The sequence below is a fragment of the Phaseolus vulgaris genome, chromosome 10 (assembly GCF_000499845.2).
Source record: "Phaseolus vulgaris cultivar G19833 chromosome 10, P. vulgaris v2.0, whole genome shotgun sequence".
Classification (NCBI taxonomy): domain Eukaryota; kingdom Viridiplantae; phylum Streptophyta; class Magnoliopsida; order Fabales; family Fabaceae; genus Phaseolus; species Phaseolus vulgaris.
The window spans coordinates 15,944,623-15,968,794 of record NC_023750.2 but is presented as its reverse complement, the minus strand read 5'-3'; the positions used below and the strand labels follow the sequence as shown (position 1 = coordinate 15,968,794).

The 24,172-nt window shown below is 38.6% G+C and overlaps 3 protein-coding genes across 3 annotated transcripts; 2 read left to right on the top strand and 1 right to left on the bottom strand.

Annotated features, from left to right (window-relative positions):
• Positions 1-439: 439 nt before the first annotated feature.
• On the top strand, positions 440-1,516 carry LOC137815499 (uncharacterized). Its single transcript, XM_068618616.1, has 2 exons — positions 440-662; positions 747-1,516. Exons 1-2 carry the CDS (start codon positions 440-442, stop codon positions 1,514-1,516), a joined length of 993 nt encoding a protein of 330 aa, XP_068474717.1.
• A 14,871-nt stretch (positions 1,517-16,387) lies between these two features.
• LOC137818991 (laccase-4-like) lies at positions 16,388-20,542 on the top strand. Its single transcript, XM_068622677.1, has 6 exons — positions 16,388-16,566; positions 17,886-18,037; positions 18,193-18,437; positions 18,558-18,686; positions 18,926-19,852; positions 20,088-20,542. The coding sequence occupies exons 1-6, from the start codon at positions 16,477-16,479 to the stop codon at positions 20,216-20,218; spliced, it is 1,674 nt and encodes a 557-aa protein (XP_068478778.1). The 5' UTR covers positions 16,388-16,476; the 3' UTR covers positions 20,219-20,542.
• A 783-nt stretch (positions 20,543-21,325) lies between these two features.
• On the bottom strand, positions 21,326-21,853 carry LOC137815494 (uncharacterized mitochondrial protein AtMg00300-like). The gene has a single exon (XM_068618611.1). It carries the CDS (start codon positions 21,851-21,853, stop codon positions 21,326-21,328), a length of 528 nt encoding a protein of 175 aa, XP_068474712.1.
• Positions 21,854-24,172: the final 2,319 nt, after the last annotated feature.

Below are 24,172 nucleotides of genomic sequence, written 5' to 3'. Positions count from 1 at the left end.
AACGATGGAGTGGCTCGTCGACCTCCCAGATGGCCACATCACTTCTTTCGATTAGTTTTCTGCTCTGTTCAAAGAACAGTTCATCGTCAATCGAGCTCGATTGCTAATCTCTTTCGACCTCTTCGGGGTGAAACAGAGGCAGGGAGAGCCTTTGAAGGACTTCTTGAACAGGTTTGGGGTCGTCAACCGAGCTCGACCACCAGTCTCTTTCGACCTCTTCGGGGAGAAACAGAGGCAGGGAGAGCCTTTGAAAGACTTCTTGAACAGGTTTGGGGCGTTTGTGGTAAAACTCCAGACTCAGGACGAGGCTTTGATGGTCCATGCCTTTGGGCAAGGGATTATGTTAGCGTCATTCAGTGATTCACTAATCAGAAACCGAGCAAGGACTTTTAGAGAGATCTAACGCCAGGCTATCTCCCACATCACTGCAGAGGAGGCTATGACAGTAAAGCGCGGAAGTTCATACACAGGGCAGGCCAAACCCAGAGAAAGCGTTCGAGCTCAACCGATGAGAGTGCATGAGGCTGTGATCAGGAAGAGGTCAGACACCTACCGAGCACCTTATGCGCCGAGAAAGAACCAAACTAGGTTGAGGGCGAAAGACGAATTGCCTTTTCGACCTAAGTTCAAAATGTCTTACAAGGAATTGATGGCTATGCCAGGTATGGAAGACCAGCTGAGGTTCCCCCCAAAGTCTGATAGGAATTTGGGGCCACGCAAGGAGATTTAATGTGATTTCCACAAAGCCTTCGGGCATGACGTGGAGCACTGCATAACTCTCGGCTACCAGTTGGCAGGGCTGGTGAAGGATGATTTCTTGAAGGAATACCTTGGAGGGAACCAGGAAGGACCGAAGGAGGATCTGCAATCAACGGACCAAAGGCACGAGGTGCCTGTCCATGGCAAGATTAATACAATCTTGGGAGGATTTTCGGGAGGAGGTTGCACCGCCTCTCAGTCTAAGAGGTACGCGAGGGAGGTAATGACAATAGACGTGCGAGAGCCTAATTGGCCGGTCAAGCCTGACCTCTACTTCACCAAGGTTGACTTGAGAGATGTAGTCCCACATGAGAATGATCCAATGGTGATCTCGATCGTGATAGTAGGAAGAAGAGTACACAGGGTCCTCATCGACCAAGGCAGCTCGGTCGATGTGATGTTCTGGGGGACCTTCAACAAATTGCAATTGTCATCCGACCAGCTGAGACCTTACAATGGTTGCTTGTTTGGTTTCACTGGAGACCAGATTGAACTAAGGGGCCATGTGGAGTTAAGGACGACCTTCTCAGATGGCACCACATCTCGTATGACCAATATTAGGTATTTAGTTTTTAATGCAGCTTTAGCTTATAACATACTTTTGGGTAGACCTGCCTTGCACAGATTAGGTGCGGTGGCCTCAACAAGGCACATGAAGATGAAGTTACCCTCCCTTGAGGGAAGGGTAATCGTTATCAAGTCTGACCAGAAGGCGGCGAGGAAGTGTTATGAGAACATCCTGAAGAAGAAGAAATGAATATGTGTGGTCGCCGACCAACCACAGGGGCCTGAAAGGATCACTCGCGTAGAGATCGCCAACAAGAGGCAACCTGAGCCTGTAGGTGAGGTTCAGGAGAAAGAAATTGTGGGAAAGAAGTTCAAGCTCGGCACGTCGCTAGGCCAGGAGGTGCAAGATCAGACCACCAAGGTAATAGCAAGGCACTTAAACGCTTTTGCGTGATCTTCCTCTAATATGTCAGGCATCGATCCTGACTTCTTGTGCCACCGGCTCACGATGGACACGAAGGTCAAGCCCGTAATTTAAAGGAGAAAGAAGTTCAATGAGGAGAGACACTTACTTATTCGGAAAGAAACCCAGAAGCTTCTCAGCGCATGCCACATAAGGAAGATCCAGTACCTTGAGTGGCTAGCGAACGTTGTGTTGGTCAAGAAGGCGAACGAGAAGTGGAGGATGTGCGTTGATTTCACCGAGCTGAACAAGGCTTGCCCTAAGGATTCGTATCCGCTGCCTAGCATCGACGCCTTTGTCAACTTAGTTTTTTAGACGCATTCTCGTGGTACAACAATATTCGTATGCACCCCCGCGACGAAAGTAAGACTGCGTTCATGACCGAGCTCTCCAGTTACTGTTACAAGGTCATACTCTTTAGGATGAATAACGCCAGAGCGATCTACTAGAGGTTGATGGATAGGATTCTCGCCCCTATGATAGGGCGAAATGTGCAGGCATATGTGGACGACATGGTCACCTCGCTAGATAGTGACCAACATGTTGCTGATTTGGAGGAGCTATTTGCCACAATAGCTAAGTATGATTTGAAGTTGAATCCTGAAAAATGTGTATTTGGGGTATAGGCAGGGAAATTCTTAGAGTTCTTGCTCACTGAACGGGGGATAAAATCAAACCCCGATAAGTGTGCAACAATCATAGGGATGAGGAGCCCTGCCACTATAAAAGAGATACAGTAGTTGATTGGGTGGATGGCCGCCCTGTCCTGATTTTTGTCAGCAAGAGGAGATAAGGGGTATCCTTATTTCCAGTGTCTTAAAAATATAATTGTTTCGTATGTACTAGCGAGTGTGAGGAGGAGTTTCTCAAGTTGAAGGAGTACTTGGCCAGCCCGCCTATCCTTTGCAAGCCGCTTCCAGGTACTCCCATTCGCTTCTACTTCGCGGTGACAGATCGAGCGATCAACTCGATCCTAGTACTGGAACAGGATCAGGTTCAGAAGCCGATATACTTTGTGAGTAAGGTGATGCAAGGGCCGGAGGTGCGCTATCAGGCCATCGAGAAAGCAGCCTTGGCGATTGTATTCGCAACTCAGCGGCTCCGCCATTACTTCCAAAGCTTCACAGTGATCGTCATGAACAACATTCCCATACAAAAGGTCCTCTAGAAACCTGACGTGGCAGGTCGGATGGTACACTGGGCAGTCGAGTTGTTCGAGTTCGATGTGCAGTACGAACCTAGGGGACCTATCAAGGGCCAGATTTATGCTAACTTTGTGGTGGAGCTCTTCTCAGAAGCTCCTCAAGTAAACGGTGAGGATTTTCAATGGGTTTCCCCGTGGATGGCTCTTCTAACCAGCAGGTTCGCAGTGCTGGTATAATCCTGGAGTCGAAGTTGAACTAGTGGCACAGATAATTACCCACAGGGTTCAGCACTTCGTGTGGAAAAACATCATTTGTCGTTTTGGGATTCCAAAACGTTTAGTGTCTGACAACGACATTTAGTTCGCAAGCCAGCAGCTGGGCAAGCTGTGTACAGAGTCTTACTCAGAGGTCTGAGGAGGAGTTTAGAGAAGGCTAAGGGGACTTGGGCTGATGAGGTACCTCGAATCTTGTGGGCCTACCACACTACTCCATAATCCACCACGAAGGAAACACCCTTCAGTCTGGTATATGGATAAGACGCCGTGATCCCTGTGGATATCCAGGAGAGCTCACCGTGATTCCTAAACTTCGTGATAGAAGAGTCTAACAAAGGGAGGATGGTGAAGTTAGAGTTACTTGACGAGGTGTGAGAGCAAGCGCGTGTCAAAGCTAAAGCCTCGAAGAGAAGGGTGGAGCAGAAACAAAGGTCCAAGCTGAGACCTCAGCAGTTCCAAGTTGCCGACCTAGTGACGCGAAAGGCTCACCCTCACCAGTTAGAGAACAAGTTGCCTCCCAAGTGGACTGACCCATTCCGCGTGCTAGAGGTACTCGTAAATGAAGCATAGAGACTCGAGACTCCAAAGGGTGGAGCTATACCCCAAACGTGGAATGGGGCCAATCTCAAGTTTTATTTCAGTTAATGTGTTTTGTCAATCTTATAAACAATTTGAATAAATAAAGGGACACTCTTTTTCCCTTACCGAGGTTTTTTAATGAGGTCGCCCAATGAAAACTCTTCTTGGAAAAGATGTTTTGCCAGGATACTTCGTTAACACACAAGAAGGCAACTTGACCGCTATGTTGTTCGAGTAAGTGCAAAGTGTGCATGATTGACAATTAAACGAGGCCATTTATTCCTCTGGTAAGACTCCAGGGCTTAGTTTACTCGACGATCATACTATTCAGATGGGAAACCTCCTCTCAGTAAGACTCTAAGTCTAGGCGCGTTGAATAGGGTTAAGATTATTTAGCCAAGGCCAGGTAGACTGACCTACCTCGGGGTCAAGGAGTAGACTTGGCGTGTAAGCCAACACTCGACTCAGATACTCCAAGTAATAAAAATTGTTTAAAGAGTAGACTCGGCATGTAAGCCAAGTCAGATACTCCAACCGAAAGGCCTTAATAGAGTAGACATGGCGCATGAGATGACACCTAGTTCAGACATTTTAAAGGTCAAAAGGTTATGAAAGAAATATCTATAACTAGGATATCAGATAGGACGACCTTTGCTCAGTAAAACTCTAAGCTCAGTTAGCCACAACTAAGATCGTTTGGTTTGAGTTGGGGAAAGATGACCTGGCCTGGTAAGATTTTGAGTCCAGGCACCCTAAAGCATATACCATGAGATAGTACGCTCTCTTCTCAGTAAGATTATGAGTCTAGAAGGTGCTAAACCTCGATTAAACAATACCTAAGAGCGCGTAGCTAAGGGTATAAAGAGTGACCCACCTCGGCATGGGGGAACCATCCAAGTTCAGGTACTCTGCGGAAAAGAACCAAAATTAACCTTGTGGGTAGCATTGCACCACAAAGGTGTTAAGAGTAGACTTGGTGTGTAAGCCAACACTCAAGTCAGATACTCCAAGTGAAGAAAATTATTAAAGAGTAGACCTGGCGTGTGAGCTAACGCCCAAGTTAGATACTCTCAGCATCAAAAGGTCATTCAATGGCATACTTGGCGTAAAAATTGGCCCCAAGTCAGATGCTCAAGTCACCCCAAGCCTTGGGGAAGGATGTGTGCGAATAAAATTTCCAAGTGCACAAGTCCTACACAACCAAATTGAAAAATTTGAATCCCTTGCTCGTATAGTTAGTCAATGCTCAAGCAAGTGTGACATCCTTCGTAGTTAGAAGGTACAAGTCATCCATGAAATGACTCCGCCAAGGGCCTTTATGGTTTACCATGCTTAATCAATATACTACATTTTTAGTTGGTTAAGTTATGATATTCGTGTTTACCACGATGTGCATCACTGATACCTTAGTTGAGGTATGACAAATTTAAGCAAGGTAAATAAATAAAGGTGTTAATATATACAAAAGTTCAGAGAAATTGTTCGAAGAGCTACAAAAGACAACTAATTAAAAGTTAATTCAAGACTCTTCCTCGTCCACCAGTCACCCATCTACCACAGTGTTTCCCAAACCAAGTTGGGAGAAATCCATTTCAGGGTAGATTCCCGAAGCTTGGGCGACGACATCCTCAAAACCCGTCATATACGAGTTGGCAACATCATCGGTGAGGACCTCCTTGACCTTCTCCAGCTTCTTGTCCTTATGGACCAGCTCCTCACCTCTCTTGGCCGGCTCCTCCTTCAACTTTTCCACTTCAGCCTGGAGCTCCGCAATCTTGTTGGATAAATCTAGGGCTTCCTTGGACTTCTCAATCAGGAGAGCCCTAGAATCTTCTTGCTCTTGGTGAAGTTTGGCCATTTCATGCTGAAGACCATCCACCTGTCGTGAGAGCTCGACAACCTTATGAGATTCCTCTTTAGCGGAGCCTTTCCATCCCCTTAGTTTGGAGATGGCCAGGCAATTCCCAGCCAAGGCTTGCCCCAGTTGCCTCACTGCTTGCTCCACCAGCTGGTCTTCCTCCAAGCTCTCAAATTTCTCTTGGCATGGGCGGATAGAATGGTCTTCTCAAGGAAAGTAGGGGCATCCAAGGTGGGATACCACAGTCCTCCCACTGGCGCACTTGCACCCACGCTCTCCTGCACTGCTATATCTCGAGAAGGAGGTGAACTGGTGAGGGGCTTGAGGAGATGGCGCACGGCCATCTGAGGCAGAATGCTCAGCAGGTTCAACAGTAGCCTTTCACCTCCTCTTAAAGACTGGCCCAGAGTAGGTTTCTTCGTCATCGGCGGGGGTGACCTCAGCAACAGCTTTGAGCTTCAGATCCTTAGCAGGAGAAGCTTAGGCAACAACCTTCATCTTTTTGGCCCTTGCCGCCAAGTCCTTCTTGTTGAGTGTACCCAACATGCTGTCTACATAAGAAACAAGGGAAATTCAGTAAATAGATATGCAGACAAACACCAATAAGAGTAAAGGAATGAGAGATACCAATATACGCCTAAAGTCCCACTGCGAAGAACTCTTGGCCTATGAGGACGGCGGTGTCAAAGACCACTTTCAAGCTGGAGAAGAAGAGGCAAACCTCTTGTTCCCGTTGGGGCATTTCATCCAAGCATCTTGTGCCTTGGAATCTCGGCTTCTCAGTCCAATACAAGAGAAATCCATCTAGAAGAGTTGGGTCCCTCTTGTTGTAGCAGATTTTCAAGAATTTGCCTTTGAAGCCATTGTAAGATTGCTGGAAGAGTGATAACAAGGCGCTCCCAACTACCCTGTTGAAGGACACCCAAGGCATTTGGCCTCAAAGAAGTAGAGGAAGACCTCCACTGATGGCAGATGGCCAAAATGGGTGCAGAGGATGGAAAAACCTTGAACAAACGCCCAACTATTTGGATGTAGCTGGGCTGGGGCGACATTTATTTCGGTAAGGAGTTCTTTTTCGAAATTGTACATGGGAAGGCGGATGAGGACTTTCTTGAACACGGTGGTGTAGAAGTAACAAAAAAGACCATCTTGGTCCAAGGATTTATACCAAAGATACATTTTTTGGGCGCTCGCTTTTCATATAAAGCACTATTTCCTCGTGGGAGGTATATATGGAGGTTTCTCCTAAGAGGGTATCAGAGGCCCATGGGTACATGGCTCGATAATCCATCACTCAGTATATCTAAAACAAGAAAAGCAAACAAGCAAGGTACATGCACACATTCAGGCATTGTGAACAACGCACATTCAAGAAAAATAACGAAGCTAGCAGAGATAGAAATCATAATCGAATGAAAGCAGAAACAGTCCCAGAATAGTTGATACGATCATGATAAAAGGAGAGGGGGTACCTTGTTTCAAAGAACACGTTGAGGCGAGGAGGTTGCCCAGGATGAGGAAAGAGGTCCAAAAGTTTGAAGAAAGGCACGAAGGTTTTGTGAAAGGGAGATGGAACAGTAAGAAACGATGAAGTTTTCGAACGTTATAAAACTCAGCATTGGGAAGGGCAAGCGATAATGTTTCCCAGCCGTTGATAAAAGGTCAGGTGCGTCGCGCTGCATGCGCCACTACCTATGAGACACGTAAGCACCACGGGATAGCAAGAAGCCTCTTCGTTGAAGCAAGCTCAGCTCGAGTCTGTGTACTGGACCAGAGCGCTCAGAGCTCAGTGTTCGCTGGTCGGAACTCAGCATCTGTCTCAGACAGGCCAGCTCGGCTATTGGGCCATGTGTTTAGGCTCGAGAGGTGTGTTTACTCTTTTCCTGTATAATTAATGTAACCCTTTCTGCGTAAGGCCCGGACGGTCAGCAAGGGGTAGTAATCAACCTAGGGTTGCGCTTAGTGCATACCCTGGTGGTTATTCTGTTAAGATTTTATGCACTCTAGAAAGGAAGAGTTTTGTTTAGTTGCGACACTATGAAAGTGTGCCTTAGAACATAATATCTTCCTATTGCATAGGCTTTCAGTTGAGAGGAGACTTTCGTGATAGAAAGTTGTTACAAGAGGTAGGCTATAAAAGGGACTTGAGATCCCAAGTAAAGGTGGGTTGTTTCTAAGAGTGAAACTAGTTACTTCTTGTTTCTATAAGCCTCTGTCTCAATGAAGCCGCGTTCCAACATAGAAAAGGGGAGAACAGATTCCACCAGAGATAGACGGAGCCAGAGCTTGGGATTGGAGTCAACCAGTGACTAGGTCAATCGGCCAGAACTATTATTATTATTATTATTATTATTATTATTATTATTATTATTATTATTTATTATTATTATTATTATTATTATTATTATTTATTATTATTATTATTATTATTATTATTATTATTATTTTATTATTATTATTATTATTATTTATTATTATTATTATTATTATTATTATTATTATTATTATTATTATTATTATTATTATTATTATTATTTATTATTATTATTATTATTATTATTATTATTATTATTATTATTATTATTATTTATTATTATTATTATTATTATTATTATTATTATTATTTTTTTTTTTTTTTTTTTTTATTATTATTATTATTATTATTATTATTATTTTATTATTATTATTATTATTATTATTATTTTATTATTATTATTATTATTATTATTATTATTATTATTATTATTATTATTTATTATTATTATTATTATTATTATTATTATTATTATTATTATTATTATTATTATTATTATTATTATTATTATTATTATTATTATTATTATTATTATTATTATTATTATTATTATTATTATATTATTATTATTATTATTATTATTATTATTATTATTATTATTATTATTATTATTATTATTATTATTATTATTATTATTATTTATTATTATTATTATTATTATTATTATTATTATTATTATTATTATTATTATTATTATTATTATTATTATTTTATTATTATTATTATTATTATTTTATTATTATTATTATTATTATTATTATTATTATTATTATTATTATTATTATTATATTATTATTATTATTATTATTATTATTATTATTATTTATTATTATTATTATTATTATTATTATTATTATTATTATTATTTTTTTTTTTTTTATTATTATTATTATTTATTATTATTATTATTATTATTATTATTATTATTATTATTATTATTATTTATTATTATTATTATTATTTTATTATTATTATTATTATTATTATTATTATTATTATTATTATTATTATTATTATTATTTTATTATTATTATTATTATTATTATTATTATTATTATTGTGCAAATGTAGTGCTTCGAGACCACCAATGCAAGGAAAAAAACATATATAAGCAAAATGAAAACATCTATGCATATATTTGTGAAGATGAAGAGGAAGAAAGAGAGGTCAAGAAACTTACATTTGCACAAATGGAATGCAGATGCAGCAGAAGAAGATGAACTTAGAGCGCAAACGCGAAACAAAACAAAGACGAGAAAGAAAGTATGAAATTGTGTGTGGCGCGCTTCAAAATTTAGGGTAAAAAAAGATTTACGATTGCGGCTAAAGGTAAAGCCGCATTCGTAAATCAAAACACTTTGATTTACAAGTGCGACTATACAAATAGCCGCATTCATAAATCAAGCGCTTTGATATACAAGTGCAGCTATACAAATAGCCACATTCGTAATCAAAATAATTTTAAAAATGTCACCGCGTGTTTTACAAAAGCGGGTAGCGCAAAAGCCGCACTAAATAAAGAGTACCCTTTTCTTCTTTTTGCACTAGTGAGTAGACCAATATAGCATGTCGGTTAAGTTTCCCTAACCAATAAGAATTTTACAAACTCGCCAACTTGTTATTGTGGTTATGATGACCATAGGATCATCATGATCAGGATCATTTAGGAAAAAGTTGGTGTTTGTAAAGATTATAGTGGGTAGCATCCGAGAAGTTAAATAGCTGATTGTAATTAACACTTCTCATATGTCTTTTTCACAATGATTTAGAACTTCCTCCACCGGCGAAACCTACGGGTGGTGCATACCATGCCCGTACATTCTTCCAACAATGTGGACTAGTCAGCCTCCTATGTAAGTTGAGGGGTTATTATGAGGGGGAGTTGCAACTTCTATGGTCTAATCGGCCTCTTGCGTAGGTTGAGGGGTGATTAAGAGGGGGAGTTGCAACTTCTGTTGAGGGTAGTGCACCCCATGCTTGCCCTTGATGTCTACCTTGGAAGCCCCTACCTCTCCCCCGTCCTCCGCGTCCTCCACCTCTACCAGCTTCGTTGTTCTAAGCAAATCGATTTAGAGCTCTTAACCAAATGAGTTCTTCAATAAGGTCCTGCACTTTGTAGCATTCTTCAGTGGTATGACCATGATTTTAGTGGTAAATGCATCTCTTTGTTGGGTCAACATTTGAGGGTGTAGGTATAGGTTTTGGTAGTCAGACCAATTCCATTGCAAAGGCTTCTTTGAGAATGGTCTCTCTTGGGGTGTTTAGGAGAGTACATGTTTCATATTTCCCACCTGTCTCTTTTTTATATATTTGGGATTAAGAGGGGGAGCTTTGTATGCTCTCTTCCTTGCCACAACATTTTCTTCGATGCTCATGTATCGTGCAGCCCAGGCTTGGAGCTCGTCTATGTTAAACTGTGGAATTGCGACCAACCTTGATGGAATGCATTGCTACCTCCGGATGTAGATGAGGTATGGTCAACAACACTTTAGCAAACCAAGCCATATATTGCCTCAAAGACTCGGTCTCACCTTGAACCACATGTTGGAGTGATGTTGAATTGACAAGTATTGGTCTGCTATCGACAAACCGGGCTGTGAACCTTGCATAGAAGGTTGGCGGGCAATGAGTAGTACCATTCTAGAGTTTCACTCTTCAGAGATGTCGAGAATAATCTACATTGGTTTCTCTTATCTCCCATGAGAAGGTTGATCTGTGTGAAGTAGGCTTTCACATGTGCATTGGGATCTAAAGTTCCATCAAATTTCTCCATGTTTGGCCATCTTAAGGAGTCACAAAGATGAACTTGCATAATTTCCTCTATAAATGGGTGTAATGCCTTCAATGGTCGTATATCAGCCGGTCCCTGTGTCGAGGGAGAGCTTTTAAACGGTACGTGTTTGGCGGGTTGTTCATATGTATGCGTTCGAGCACCTAATGTAGCCTGGTGATTGTGGCTAGGTGCATGTGAAATCTTCTTTGGTTCATTATGTCTGGTGGGATGAGATTCACCCTCTGGCTCAGGGGTAGGTCAATGCTCAGACCTCTGTATTTACTTTTTTTATTTCATGTCAAATATCATGAATTTCCTCACGATGTTGTTCACGTATATTGCATAGCTTACATGGTTTTCATATCCTTTTGCATTCCTGTGAGGGTCGTCTACATTGTATGCATGGTGGCCTCATTCTTTTGGACTGAATTGATAACTTGTTGTATTGTGCTTTCATTCTTTTGCATAGTTGTGTCTATGTGAGCTTTGATTGCATCAATGATAGAAGAATCCATAAAAAGGAAAGTGGTACTAGTTGTTGCTTGACTTCAGGTAGAAACCATATATTCAATGGTCTAGGGAAACAATTTACTAGGGCCCCATGGTGGGCGCCAAATGTTCTTACCGGATTTGGATACGACATGTTCTGAGGTGGATGTTCCGAGTTGATGACGAAAGTCAATCTTCCTTTAAGGATTGTCATGCTTTATCATAGAAAGTCGAGTGGTTGTTCACCAACACAAAACTCTATCATTCTCAAGTCAGTGAGAAAATATTAATATCTGAATAATAAATATTAAATATTGGATGAATGAAAGTACTCCAAAAGTTTGTATTTATAAATACTTAGAGTGTCACTTGTCATTATGATTCTGTAAATATATAGGATGTCGATTTATATAGAATCTTCCCAAAATTTATGATATATACTTATATCTTTATATGCTAAGTGGTTATATTTATTTATTTTAATCTACATCTAATAAATAATATTAACATCCTAAAATTATTCAAAATAAATAATAACAACTCGGTTACTCCAAATTTCCAAAAGACATTAATAACCTATATTTTATTATTTTATTTGACCCGGGTATTACAATCCGTATCTTATTGGGCGGGTTAGTATATTTGTTAGGTATAAAAAGTCGAAGTTTGTTACCCAATTCAATTCTCCAAAATTACATGCATTATAACATAATTCCTTCAATCGTTTTGTTCAGAAAAATAATCCACCACTGATTTTGTTGTCATTAAATTTGTCCATTAATTTTTTTTCACCACTTTAATCCTCACCTTCCTTCGAAAAATAAAAAATCAATTAGGTTTGAGGTCACAAAACCAATTGATTCATTGAAATTCATTTTAGAAAATATTATATATCTATTTAGTAGCAGCATAATATTTAATTATAAATCGCTGCAGAAACAAAATGAATGTCTTTTTTAAAAAAATATATCTTCTCTTAACAAGTGTATGAAGTACTATCATTTACATAGAAACGCCTTAAAAAGCACGGATCAAAATAATAATAATAATAATATATATTATTTATTATTATTGTTGTTGTTGATGCTACTGTTAGAGAAAATTATATTAACTTCTTTATTTAGATAATATTACACCTCATCCTTTAGGAAATTATTTTGGTTAAAGTTGTGAAATGAGGTACTTATATACTTAATATTTTTGTTTTTTTTTATTAAATTGAAAGGTAGAAGCATGTTTTCCAAACTATATGTTGAAGAAAACTCAAAACTGGTACACGCATTACTATGTAAAGATAAGTTAAACAAAGTGCGACTTCACATAATAACTCTAGGTTTAAAAAACATTCTTTAACGAAACTAAAATTTTGTAATTGTTACAATAAGTATAGTATTGATTATAGGGAAGAGAGTAATTTATTATTAGAGAAAATGTCTACTTTTATGTATTTGTTGGTTTATGAATTATCTTTATTTGATCACAACAAAATTGATGTAGGTGCATTTCTATTCTAAGTTAACTTTAAACCACTATACCTAAATATGATTATGATACACGTTTCCATCAAGTTAAAAAGTTTGTGGTTTAACTAGCTAGTCATCTATGAGTTAGTCCGTTACCTACTGCAAAAGTTGAATTAACATTGAAAAAATAAAATTAAAATAAAAAAAAACAGGCACTTAGAAGAGAGACCAGAAGGTGACTAGTTGTTACTTACCCAATGTTGGTTTAATCTTGGCTTTCAAACCAAACATGATGTGCGCCCATCAATGTCTTCCTACCTCATCTATGTTTGTATATCACCCTAAACTTTGAAAGCCATAGCTCAACAATACTTTATTTTGTGAACTAAGCAATTAGGATCCTTCAAAACAACCTGATGCTTCCTTAGTCAATGCCATTTTGGATGAAATTTCAGTCCCTTTTAATTTGCCATGTTTGTTTGGTTTATGTTTCAAAAGCATCTGTTTTAAATAATGGAGAAAGTTTATTTACTTTTTAACCAACAATTCAGCTACTTGTTTTCTTTTATCTAACAGATTTAAATTATCGTTATCATTCCAAATCTTAATAAACTAAATATATTAAATAAGAAAAATATATCTTCAAGTTATTATAATTTTACATCCTTCAAATTACTTCAAATTTTATTACAATCTGTGTTATCAACACTTAGAAGATATGAGAATTCAGAGTTTTAGAAAAAAATCAAGGGAAAGACTAATTTTATTTATTTAAAAAATGAAGAGAATTCATTGGTTTAAAAAGCATAATAGAAAAAAAAATCTTATAAGTAATCAGTGAAGAAAAGTGCAGTTAACCTAAGAAAAAGATTAGTGTAATTATGAAACTCAATCATTTCGATTACCATTAATAAAGATGGAGATTGTCATTTTTAGTTAATTTGTCACATTAACCACTGGTTTCTTTTCATTCATTTTTCAGATATACGAGTTCGCAATGTCCCTCAAACATATTTAAGAAGAGCCTCACCTTAAACAAGAGACACACCACTCTCTATATTTTTTTTTTATCAGTAATAAAAAATAAATAAATAGGAACCACTTCAGGGGTGGTTCAACCCTTATACACATACCGGTCTAGAACCTTCAGACTTACAAAACAAGCCAAACTCAAGAGATTAGCCTCATGCAAACCAAAGGTTCTAAACACCAGTCAGAAAAAGAAAACGAGGTTGACCTACAGTTAAAAGAAACCTACAACCAGATCTTTACTTGTACCAAAGAAAAAACTTCAGAAACATCCCCCACTCCTCTATTAAAAATAATGTTATTCTTGTGCTTCTGCAGCTCGCTCACCACCCCAACCCAAATTGTTGTCCAGACGTTATTAACCGCTTCTGAAGCACAACTCATCCTGAAATGATCAAAATTACACTTTGGCTGGATATGAGACGCCACCGAAACCCCAAGCCACCTATGAAAAACCCCCCACACCCGCCTAGCAAAACTGCAATCGAAGAACAAATGGCAACAAGACTCTTCTGCCAACCCACACAAACCACACGCCGAACTAACCACCAAAACCCCTCTTCTACTAAAATTTACCCTGGTAGCAAGCTTGTTTTCCAACAGCCTCCAAGCCATAAGAGCTGCAGAGGAAATTGCCTTGCTCTTCCACAACTTGCTGAAAATTGGCGAGAACAAAGTCTCTTTATCCTTTCTAACAAAATTATAGGCGGAATTAACCGAAAAAGATTGGGAATCCCCTCCCTTCCAGATCCAACCATCCACCTCACTCGAAACAACTCGAGCCTCTATCAGAAGCTGACTCAACTGCTCCGCCAACGACTTCTCCCACTCAAAAAACGGTCTTCTCCACGAGAACTGCCATACCCACTCACCATTCGACCAAGAGCCAACCTCTGACACCTTAGCGTTCTTGGAAGAACTAATAGAAAACAACCTTGGAAAGGAACTCTTCAGTGACTCGCTGTTCAACCATCTGTCTTCCCAGAAAAGTATATCCTTCCCTTCCCCTATATTCCACTTGAAACCGTCTGCAAAACTTCTCCCCCAACCCTCCGAGAACCACACCTCTTTCAAATCTTTCCATCATAGAGAACACCTCCTATCTTTTCCTTCCTCTCCCAGGTTTCTCCACCCTCCATATTTAGACTCGAGGATCTCCTTCCAAAGGCCTCTCTCAGTCGACCCCATCCTCCAAATCCACTTCCCCAGTAAAGCCAGGTTGAACAACCTTACATCAATTACCCCCAACCCCCCCAACTTGCGTGGCTTGCATACCTGACTCCAAGAGGCCCATGCCATCTTCCTTCCTTCTGCACCCCATCCCCAAAGGAAGCTTCTTTGCAACCGAATCAGCTTTCCAGCCACCCCCGAGGGAAATTTAAATAAAGACATATAAAATAACGGAATCGAGGAAAGCACCGACTTGATCAGACAAACCCTCCCAGACATCGTCAAACATCTTCCCTTCCATCTGCTTAATCTAGCTTGTACCTTCTCAATCACCCCATTCCAAAAATTCCCTCTTTTGTGACTCCCTCCGACTGACATAGCCAAGTATATAAAAAGAACAACCATCGTCTCACAGTATAGTCCAATATTTCTTGCTAAGAAAGAAAAAAAAACCTAAATTCACAACATTAATCAGAGTAAAAAAAATCTTGCTTAACTCAAGTGACATCAACTTTATTGATCAAATACAATATCATTTTTCTCGCACTTAAACCTACTAAGCTAGTCTTCATAGACATAGATCCCTTTCGGCTTGTGTTAAAATTAGAAAACACAGACAATGAAAAGCGTACTTATGTTGTACATATGACAAATGCTATGCTTTGCTCTTGCCCTCAGTAAATATTTACCTTTGTTATATTTTATGTGATGCTTAAGGAATCAAAGAATGCAATTAATATTCTAATTTTATAAAGGAATTATATAATTTTGTCATATATTCTTTAGCTCTCTAATTGTAAACTTATTTATTCTTATTACATCTTACGTTGTTTTTCATCTTCAATGTATTATCTATTTTGGTTATGGCTGAAGGAGTGTTTGGTTGTCATTTTTTTACCAAACTCTTTTGTTCTTTTTTGAGTTGTAGGTTTGGAGTGTAGGTTTTGCTAGAAAGTTATTTTTTATAAGGGCTAAAACACACGTTTAAAATTCTTTATCTAATTTTATTTATTTATTTTTTTGAAAGATTTGAAAAAAAAATAATGCATAATTGATTTTATAAAACAAATATTAATTTATAATACTTTTTGGTCTAAAAGTTATATAAAGTGAAATATTCTGGTTTTAATGGCTAGATACTCTGAATCATACAGGATGGTTAACAATTAAGGGATGGTGGTAAAAAGGGTGTTTAAGGCCCAAAATGATGAATCAGGTTTTGTAACTAAACAAAATTACCATACTTTAATCAGCTAAGTTTCTAGATGAAACTCAGTTAGTTGGAAACAGATATAAGTTTGGAAGTCAAAACACAACCAATCCAAAACTATTTTATCATAAGAAATATATGTGTCGAAAGAAGGTTGATGAATAACTTGCATCCGAAAATACAGCGATTCCCATTATACACTACTTTATGTGATATGCAAGATATCATGGATAAGCTAGTTTAATTTGGTGTTTTAAGTCTTAATTTCAAAGAATGCCTCCATCACTCACCTAACCAAGTTAAAACGACGTGGTAGCAATGCCCGTTTCGATCTATATAAGTGTGGGTTGGCCAGTCGTTTGTGAATGCAACACAGAAGGAGACATAACAAGTACGACAAACTAAGACACGGAAAGTGTAGAGAGGATTCAAACTGAGAAAAATGGATTCTCGTTTGGCTCGAATCATGCTTCTCATGGCTTGCATTTTTCCAGCTTTGGTCCAGTGCAGAGTCAGGCACTACAAATTTCATGTAAGTAAACCATTCTAATTTCTTGCCTTTGTGATGTGCATTGCGTTGTGTCATGTATTTTCATATTCTTATTTTATATAGCTTATGACTAATATCATATTTGGAAATTTATAACTAATAAATATATAATGATATAGAAGTTCTCCTAGTTTTTAAGCACCTAAGAATTTTTATTTTTTTTTATAGTAGATGCATGCTTAAAAAATAATAATATATGCTATATCCAATCATCTTCCTCTCTTATCAAGTAATATTCTATCAAGTTCTTGATAAAGATGGGGTACGATTTTGGCGGAGGTTAAGATCACTTTCTTTTATTAAACTTAGTATAATGTTGTGATAACTGCGACAGCAGCCTAGGATTATATTTCCTTTCATGTTAGAGCAATTATATATGTTTCAATTATTTTTTAATTATTCACCCAAATTACTAAGACGAGTTAAGGGGTAGTTTATATACACAATATATATATATATATATATATATATATATATATATATATATATATATATATATATATATATATAAATCATATATACCCGACTGCGTCCTTGGTGCAAAAATAAGCTATGAACCAGAGAAGTCGCTGATAAATAAATCATGGCTCCAAAGTCAAGTGATAAAATGATTTTATTCCCTTACCTCTTAAAAATCGTCAACTTATTTTTCATATATTAATTGATTAGAATATATATAATTTGGTTAAGAAGTAAAAGTCAATTAAATTACCTTTTTAATAAAAATTTATAAAATATACAAATTTAATTCGTTAAGTTTTATAATATTATTTTAATGATTAAGTTAAATTTTTATTTCACATATGTTACCTACTAAAGAATACTAACATGTTTTAAATAACATATTATAAAATTAAATTACTGATGTAATCAATTTCTAAATAATTTTGTACGCATAATTTAACTAATAAGAATATAAAATTTAATGGTTGAATTGATTAAATTTACATTTTATAAAAAGTTATTAAAGGTATCCTATATGGGAAGCTTAGTAATATTATTTATAGCAATATAAGTTCTGTTTTTCTTGGTATCTAGAGATGGTGTGCAGTGCAGGCATGTTGTAATCATATTAGTTTTGAAGGTTTAACCTCACCTAAACTTAGTCCTTAGTAGATGCCAACAATGTTGTCACACCATGGAACACAAATGAGTAAATTTTTTAGAATTGTTGTGACATGGAAGGTAGAGGTCCAAATCAGCACCTAAAGATAGTGAATCGGTCAATTTTTCCAACCACTTGGATGCTCTATTATAGTTTCTTTCAGAGGATTAGCTAAACTTGGTAATAATGGGTGCAGGTGGTGGCCAAACAAACCCCTAGATTATGTTCAAGCAAATCTATTGTCACCATTAATGGGAAGTTCCCAGGACCCACTCTTTACGCCAGAGAAGATGACACAGTGCTGGTCAAAGTCATCAACCAAGTCAACCACAACGTTACCATCCATTGGTGAGACATCATATATTTTATTTTATTTGCTTCAAGTTATTAAAAGTATAGCACAAAAAAAATAAAGTAATGGGCATTATTTTAAACCTAACTCCCTCCAATCAACACAATCTTCAAATTCAATGCTGATTGAAGTGAATGTGCCATCTTGGTAGGCATGGTGTGAGGCAATTGAGAACTGGTTGGGCTGATGGACCAGCATATGTCACACAGTGCCCAATTCAACCAGGGCAAACATATCTGTACAATTTCACCCTTACAGGGCAAAGAGGAACACTTCTTTATCATGCACATGTTAACTGGCTAAGGTCAACTCTCCATGGTGCTTTGGTTATCTTGCCAAAGAGAGGTGTGCCTTATCCTTTCCCAAAGCCAGATGATGAATTGGTTGTGGTATTAGGTGAGCAAAAGCAGTACCCTTCAAATTGTCCTATTTACCAAGTTGGTCTAAAGGTTTACACATAGTTAAGTGCCATTACCTGTAATTCATATTAAAAATCACTGTGGTGATACATTGTAGGAGAATGGTGGAAATCTGATACTGAAGCTATTATCAATGAAGCACTCAAATCAGGATTGGCACCAAATGTCTCAGATGCTCATACCATTAATGGCCTTCCAGGGACAGTTACCAATTGTTCTTCAAAGGGTATTTTGTTCTGTTCAATTCCTATTCAGTAATAACATATTTTCCCTGTCACTCAATCAATAATATAGTACAGTATATTATTTAATGTAATTGTTGTAAAAGTTAACAAACTTAACATAAAGAGTAATTAATGATTAGATGATAGCAAAAAAATTAACCTATCAGTTATTTATTCTTAAATATTTTCATTATGCTCAAACTAAGCTTTATTTGCTTTCTTTTTTGGGGAATATGTGCAGATGTTTACAACCTGCCCGTGGAGGGTGGAAAGACCTACCTGCTGAGAATTGTCAATGCTGCACTCAATGAGGAGCTCTTCTTCAAAATTGCAGGCCACAAGCTAACAGTGGTAGAAGTTGATGCCACATATGTAAAGCCTTTCAAGATTGAAACAATTGTGATAGCCCCTGGCCAAACCACCAATGTCCTTCTAAGTGCTGACCAAAAATCTGGCAAGTACTTGGTGGCAGCTTCTCCCTTCATGAATGCTCCTGTTGCTGTGGACAACTTGACTGCCACAGCAACATTGCACTACACGGGCACGCTTGCCACCACCCCCACAGTTCTCACTACTCCACCTCCCAAAAATGCTACCCAAGTTGCTACCAACTTTATAAGCTCTCTTAGAGGCCTTAACTCCAAAAAGTACCCTGTCAATGTCCCACTAACAGTAGATCATTCACTCTTCTTCACTGCTGGGTTGGGTATTAACCCATGCCCATCTTGCAAAGCTGCAAATGGGAGCAGGGTGGTGGCTTCTATCAACAATGTGACATTCCTTATGCCAACCATTGCCTTACTACAGGCACATTATTTCAACATCAAAGGGGTGTTCACCACTGATTTCCCTGCCAATCCACCACATGTTTTCAACTACTCAGGGCCTGGACCAGCCAATTTGAACACCGAAACTGGCACAAAGGTTTACAAGCTACCATTCAATGCCACAGTTCAGGTTGTTCTTCAAGATACTGGAATCATTGCACCTGAGAACCACCCAGTCCATCTTCATGGGTTCAATTTCTTTGTTGTTGGAAGAGGAATAGGCAACTATAATCCCAATACTGACCCAAAGAACTTTAACCTTGTTGATCCTGTTGAAAGGAACACGGTTGGAGTACCAGCTGGAGGATGGGCTGCAATTAGATTCAGAGCAGATAATCCAGGTAAAAATTCTCGATCTCGTAGACAACGAATGAATCAGCTTAATTAGTACACTCTAAAAATGGGCTCGAAAAACATAGGGCAAATTACATTGATCTACTCCGAAGCTAATTATTTTGAAGCCAACAAAATAACTAACATTATATGATCAGATGCAGTGTAAAATCTTTGCAGGGTCTATTGGATTACTCATGAATCTCTTGCATAATAATTTTTTTAATTCCTTGTGTTCGATAGGAGTTTGGTTCATGCACTGCCACTTGGAGGTGCACACAACATGGGGACTAAAGATGGCCTTTTTGGTGGAGAATGGCAAAGGTTCTAAGCAATCAGTGATAGCCCCACCAAAAGATCTTCCCAAATGCTAATGTGTCAGCCATCAGTTAATTATACAATCTACAAACCCTTCCATTGCTGCAACAAAAAGAGAGCTTTGGAGGGATACAGAGAAGCCAGGCAAAAGAAGAGTGAGTGAAAAGAAAAGATTATTTAATAAGCGAATGCCCGAATTTTTTTCTTTGAGCAAATAGGAGAATTTGTTTAAGCACGTTCAATAAAATGGAGCGAGCATTTGTTTTGGTTTTCGTCTTGCAAATTCAACATTTCAAGACACCCTGTGTATGTATTGGAATCAACAAGTGTACGCTCTTGTTTGCTTCATGAAATACAAAAGGGTTATTTACATCGTAAAATCGTTGATTATTTACACTTTGCACTGATTAAAATATCAATAAGACTCAAATAAAATTAAAAACAAAACAACCAACACAAAATACTCAATGGAACCTAAAAACAGTTTGGAAGCTCAAGAACAATTTGAACTAAAATAAAACCGTACAACAATTTTAAACAACAACACAATTAAAATGACATAAATAAAACAGCAAGACAATCAAGGCAAGATGAACAACACTGATTTTAAGAAAACTCAAAAAATAAAATTAAGAGAACACTTATCTCTTGAAGAACCAAAGCTCTAGATACCAAATGATGGGTTGATACCAAATGATGGGTTGTTCTTCTTGGAGATTTGAAAAGGGTGGCGGAAGCAATGGATGTGATGGATCAAGGAGGGCTCATATAGAGCTATGGGTTCCTTGTAGGTGCATGAAAGGTATGAAGAGTGATTGGTTGGGCCATATCACTTGGAGAAAGGTGGATCTGAAGATCAAAGTGTCTAACTTAGAGAGACTAGACAAGGGAGTAGAAGCTTGCAATATTTGGCAGCAATTTACTCATAAAACTGATCTTATTAAAACATGAGCCAAACACCCCATTATATAGGTTCAAGTGCTTTGGAGAACAAGAAGCAAGGGTAGGAAGGGGAATACACAAAAGAGCGACTGCTAGGGTTTTGACTAAAGTCAATGTCGCACCCTAGGAGCAAAGTTCTAGAAGCTAGGTTAACTTCTTACCCTAAAAGGCTTTATTCAAGCTACAATGATAAGCACACCCCTCATTATGCTAAAGGAACCCTATTCTACTAAAATTACAAATAAAGAAACTAGCTCCGAATGAATATAATCCAAAGTACCTTTGGTTCTGTGTATGGCTTTAGAAAAACTAACCTTCTTCTGCTTACAAAAAATGCAATGTTCACAGAAATCAACATTTCCAGTATAGTGGTTACCAAGGTGACCCTTCTTCTTGAGGATTAGAATTCCCTTCTCACTCATTTGGCCTAATCTCATATGCCACAACTTGGTGTTATCTTTGTTGGGTGAGGCAACAACTGCAGAACCTGTAACTGTTGAACCCTGCAGCACATACAAACTATCACATCGAATTGCCTTTAGTAACACAAGAGCTCCTTTAGACACTTTTAAAACTCCACCTTCAGTTGAGTATCTACACCCATGAGATTCAAGGGTGGCTAAGGAAATGAGATTCTGTTTCAACTCAGGGACATATCTGACACCTGTTAAAGTTCTAACAATTCCATCATGTGTCTTGATTTTGATTGTTCCTTCACCAACAACTTTGCATTGAGCATCATTTCCCATCAAAACAAGACCATTATAAACTGGTTCATATGTGGTAAACCAATCTCTATTGTGAGACATGTGAAAAGTACAACCAAAATCAAGAATCCATTCATTTTTAGACCTTTGTTCAGTGTTGGAAGCTACAAAACAATCTCCATCAAATTCAGTTTCAATAATACTAGCTTCGGCAAATTTTTCTGGTTGTTTACCATTTCCCTTATCTTTTCTATCTTGCTTATTTTTCAATTTATAATATTTAGAGATCTCCTGTCACTTTTTCTTGCAATAACGATAATATTTGGAGTTCTTGTGATGTGAATGCAAACACAAGAATACATGATTCTTTGACATTCTTAGGAGCAACTTGAGTTGGTCATGAAATGGCACTTCACTTAGAATTGGATCAATGTTCTAATTGAAGAACTCACCAAGACTTTGCACCAAACCAAAGCTCATATGGAAGTCCATATATTGTCAAATGGAATCAAACACAAGGAATGAAGAACAAGAATTGAAAAGCTGGACAGAATTGAAATGCTAAGCTACTGAACCGAACAGAATCAAAGAAACAAAGCTGGAAACACAAATTTAAACGGTGCAAATGAAAGGAAAGACTAGGAAACTAAGAACTACTGAATGAAAATTGAAGAAAAGGAAGAAGAACACTTATAGAAGAAGCTTGCTGGATTTTGAGAATTGGAGAAGCCATTCACGCCACTTGGTTCCTTGTTCCAAGATAAGTGATGGAGTGCCGCCACTTGAAGCTCACCATTGCTCACAAGATAAGGCAAAGGAAGAAGAAGACTCAAGACTCACAATTTCTCTCTAAATTTGAGTATAGTCTCTCTACTATAAAATTCCAATCTGCAAAATACAAAGGGAAGCACCTTATTTATAGCCTATGAGGTGCTGAAATGCAAATCCAAATGACCCTTGATCCTGCCGGTTGACCAGAGCGCAAGAGCCTTGCCACGTCGAAGGTACCCACTCCTGGATTGGCTTTGCACCACGCTAGCTTCCGTCCTTCACACCTCGATTCTCTTCAAGAACCTAAAAAAGACAGAGTGGCGCCGCTGCGACCGATCGCGCGACGCTCAAGTCAGTGACGGAATCACCAAAAACTCTAAGAGAGAAAAGCTAAAACTCAAGGAACCGTGCAAAATCTCTCTCAGCGTACTCAAGTGTTCTCAAAGCGTAAAGAAGTTTTCTAAATGCGCGTACCTCAGAAGTTCGTTAGAATCCCTTATATACCTGTGCATTTTCTCTCTCTTGATGGTTACACCTCTGGGCACGTGGCTCGCATCCAGCTGTACACGTGTCACCATCTGGAACGTCCTCTGCTTGAGCGTCACTTCTTACTCTTCAGGCTGTTCGACTAAGTTACCCATGCAAGGAGTAACTCGGTGTATAGCTGCCTTGGAGCGCGATCTCTTCTGTGTGGCGAGTACGGGGTGTCACCATGCACACCTTCTCTGTGGTCTCGCCGGCCGCCATCATGATCTGCTTCACTTGCTTCATCGTGTATGTTCTGGTAAGTTGTTCCCTTGCCTCAACCTCTGGCTAGGGAATGATCGTCTGATAACTTCGTCCTTCGTACTCGTACCCTCTGAGGGCCCTAAACAAGCCTTCCTGATCTTTCGGCGATGTCCTTCTTTCGGCAGTCTCTAATCGCTTGGTAGCCTAAGCTCGCATATGACGACTATGACGTAAGCCTGGTGACCGCCGGTTTACACATGCTAGAGATCGGAGAACGCCAAGCTAACACTTGGCGACTACACAGACTTCCCGATGTACTTTCCCTCTGTCAGCCAGGTGTCCCGTTCAACACGCCTATATTATCGCTTGCTGCCACGTCATCACTCCCGACTACCTGGTCGGTACACAAGCCCCCCAGTCTTAAGCTGAGACTTGTCCAGCGAAAAGACTAAGAGGTCACGTCATCGCCGATCTACGTGGCACTGGTGCAGATTTCCATACGTCCGTACCTTCTGCTTTCCTGACGCTCCACCAAACTCCTTTTTCAATCGCACGACACGTGACTTCATCAATGGTTATCTTCAATTGTCGTTTGCGCTTCCGAAAACGTTTGAAAAACCGTTAAACCCCTTGCGCTTCCACTGTTCCATCATCTTTCTGCACTCTCAAAAGTTCTAAGTTTTTTCTCTGCGAACCACGAAGCTTCTCAACTCTCTCAATCTCCAACTCTCTTCAACGCTCATCCGATCACAAAAAGGTACCCCTTTTACTTCTTCTATTGATATTTGCTGCATTTTAACCGATTCGCATCATCCATTATCTGTCTGGAGCATACGTTGTGGGCTGCTTTTTCCTTTTTTT

What these genes read in the sequence shown, in the direction of transcription:
- LOC137815499 (XM_068618616.1), top strand. Translation starts at nt 440, where the DNA reads ATGACAGTAAAGCGCGGAAGTTCATACACAGGGCAGGCCAAACCCAGA. An exon ending in GGAATTGATGGCTATGCCAG is followed by an intron (nt 663 to 746) that starts GTATGGAAGACC and finishes ATTTCCACAAAG; the next exon opens with CCTTCGGGCATGACGTGGAG.
- LOC137818991 (XM_068622677.1), top strand. Translation starts at nt 16,477, where the DNA reads ATGGATTCTCGTTTGGCTCGAATCATGCTTCTCATGGCTTGCATTTTT. An exon ending in CACAACGTTACCATCCATTG is followed by an intron (nt 18,038 to 18,192) that starts GTGAGACATCAT and finishes CCATCTTGGTAG; the next exon opens with GCATGGTGTGAGGCAATTGA. An exon ending in ATTCAGAGCAGATAATCCAG is followed by an intron (nt 19,853 to 20,087) that starts GTAAAAATTCTC and finishes TGTGTTCGATAG; the next exon opens with GAGTTTGGTTCATGCACTGC.
- LOC137815494 (XM_068618611.1), bottom strand. Translation starts at nt 21,853, where the DNA reads ATGGGAAATGATGCTCAATGCAAAGTTGTTGGTGAAGGAACAATCAAA.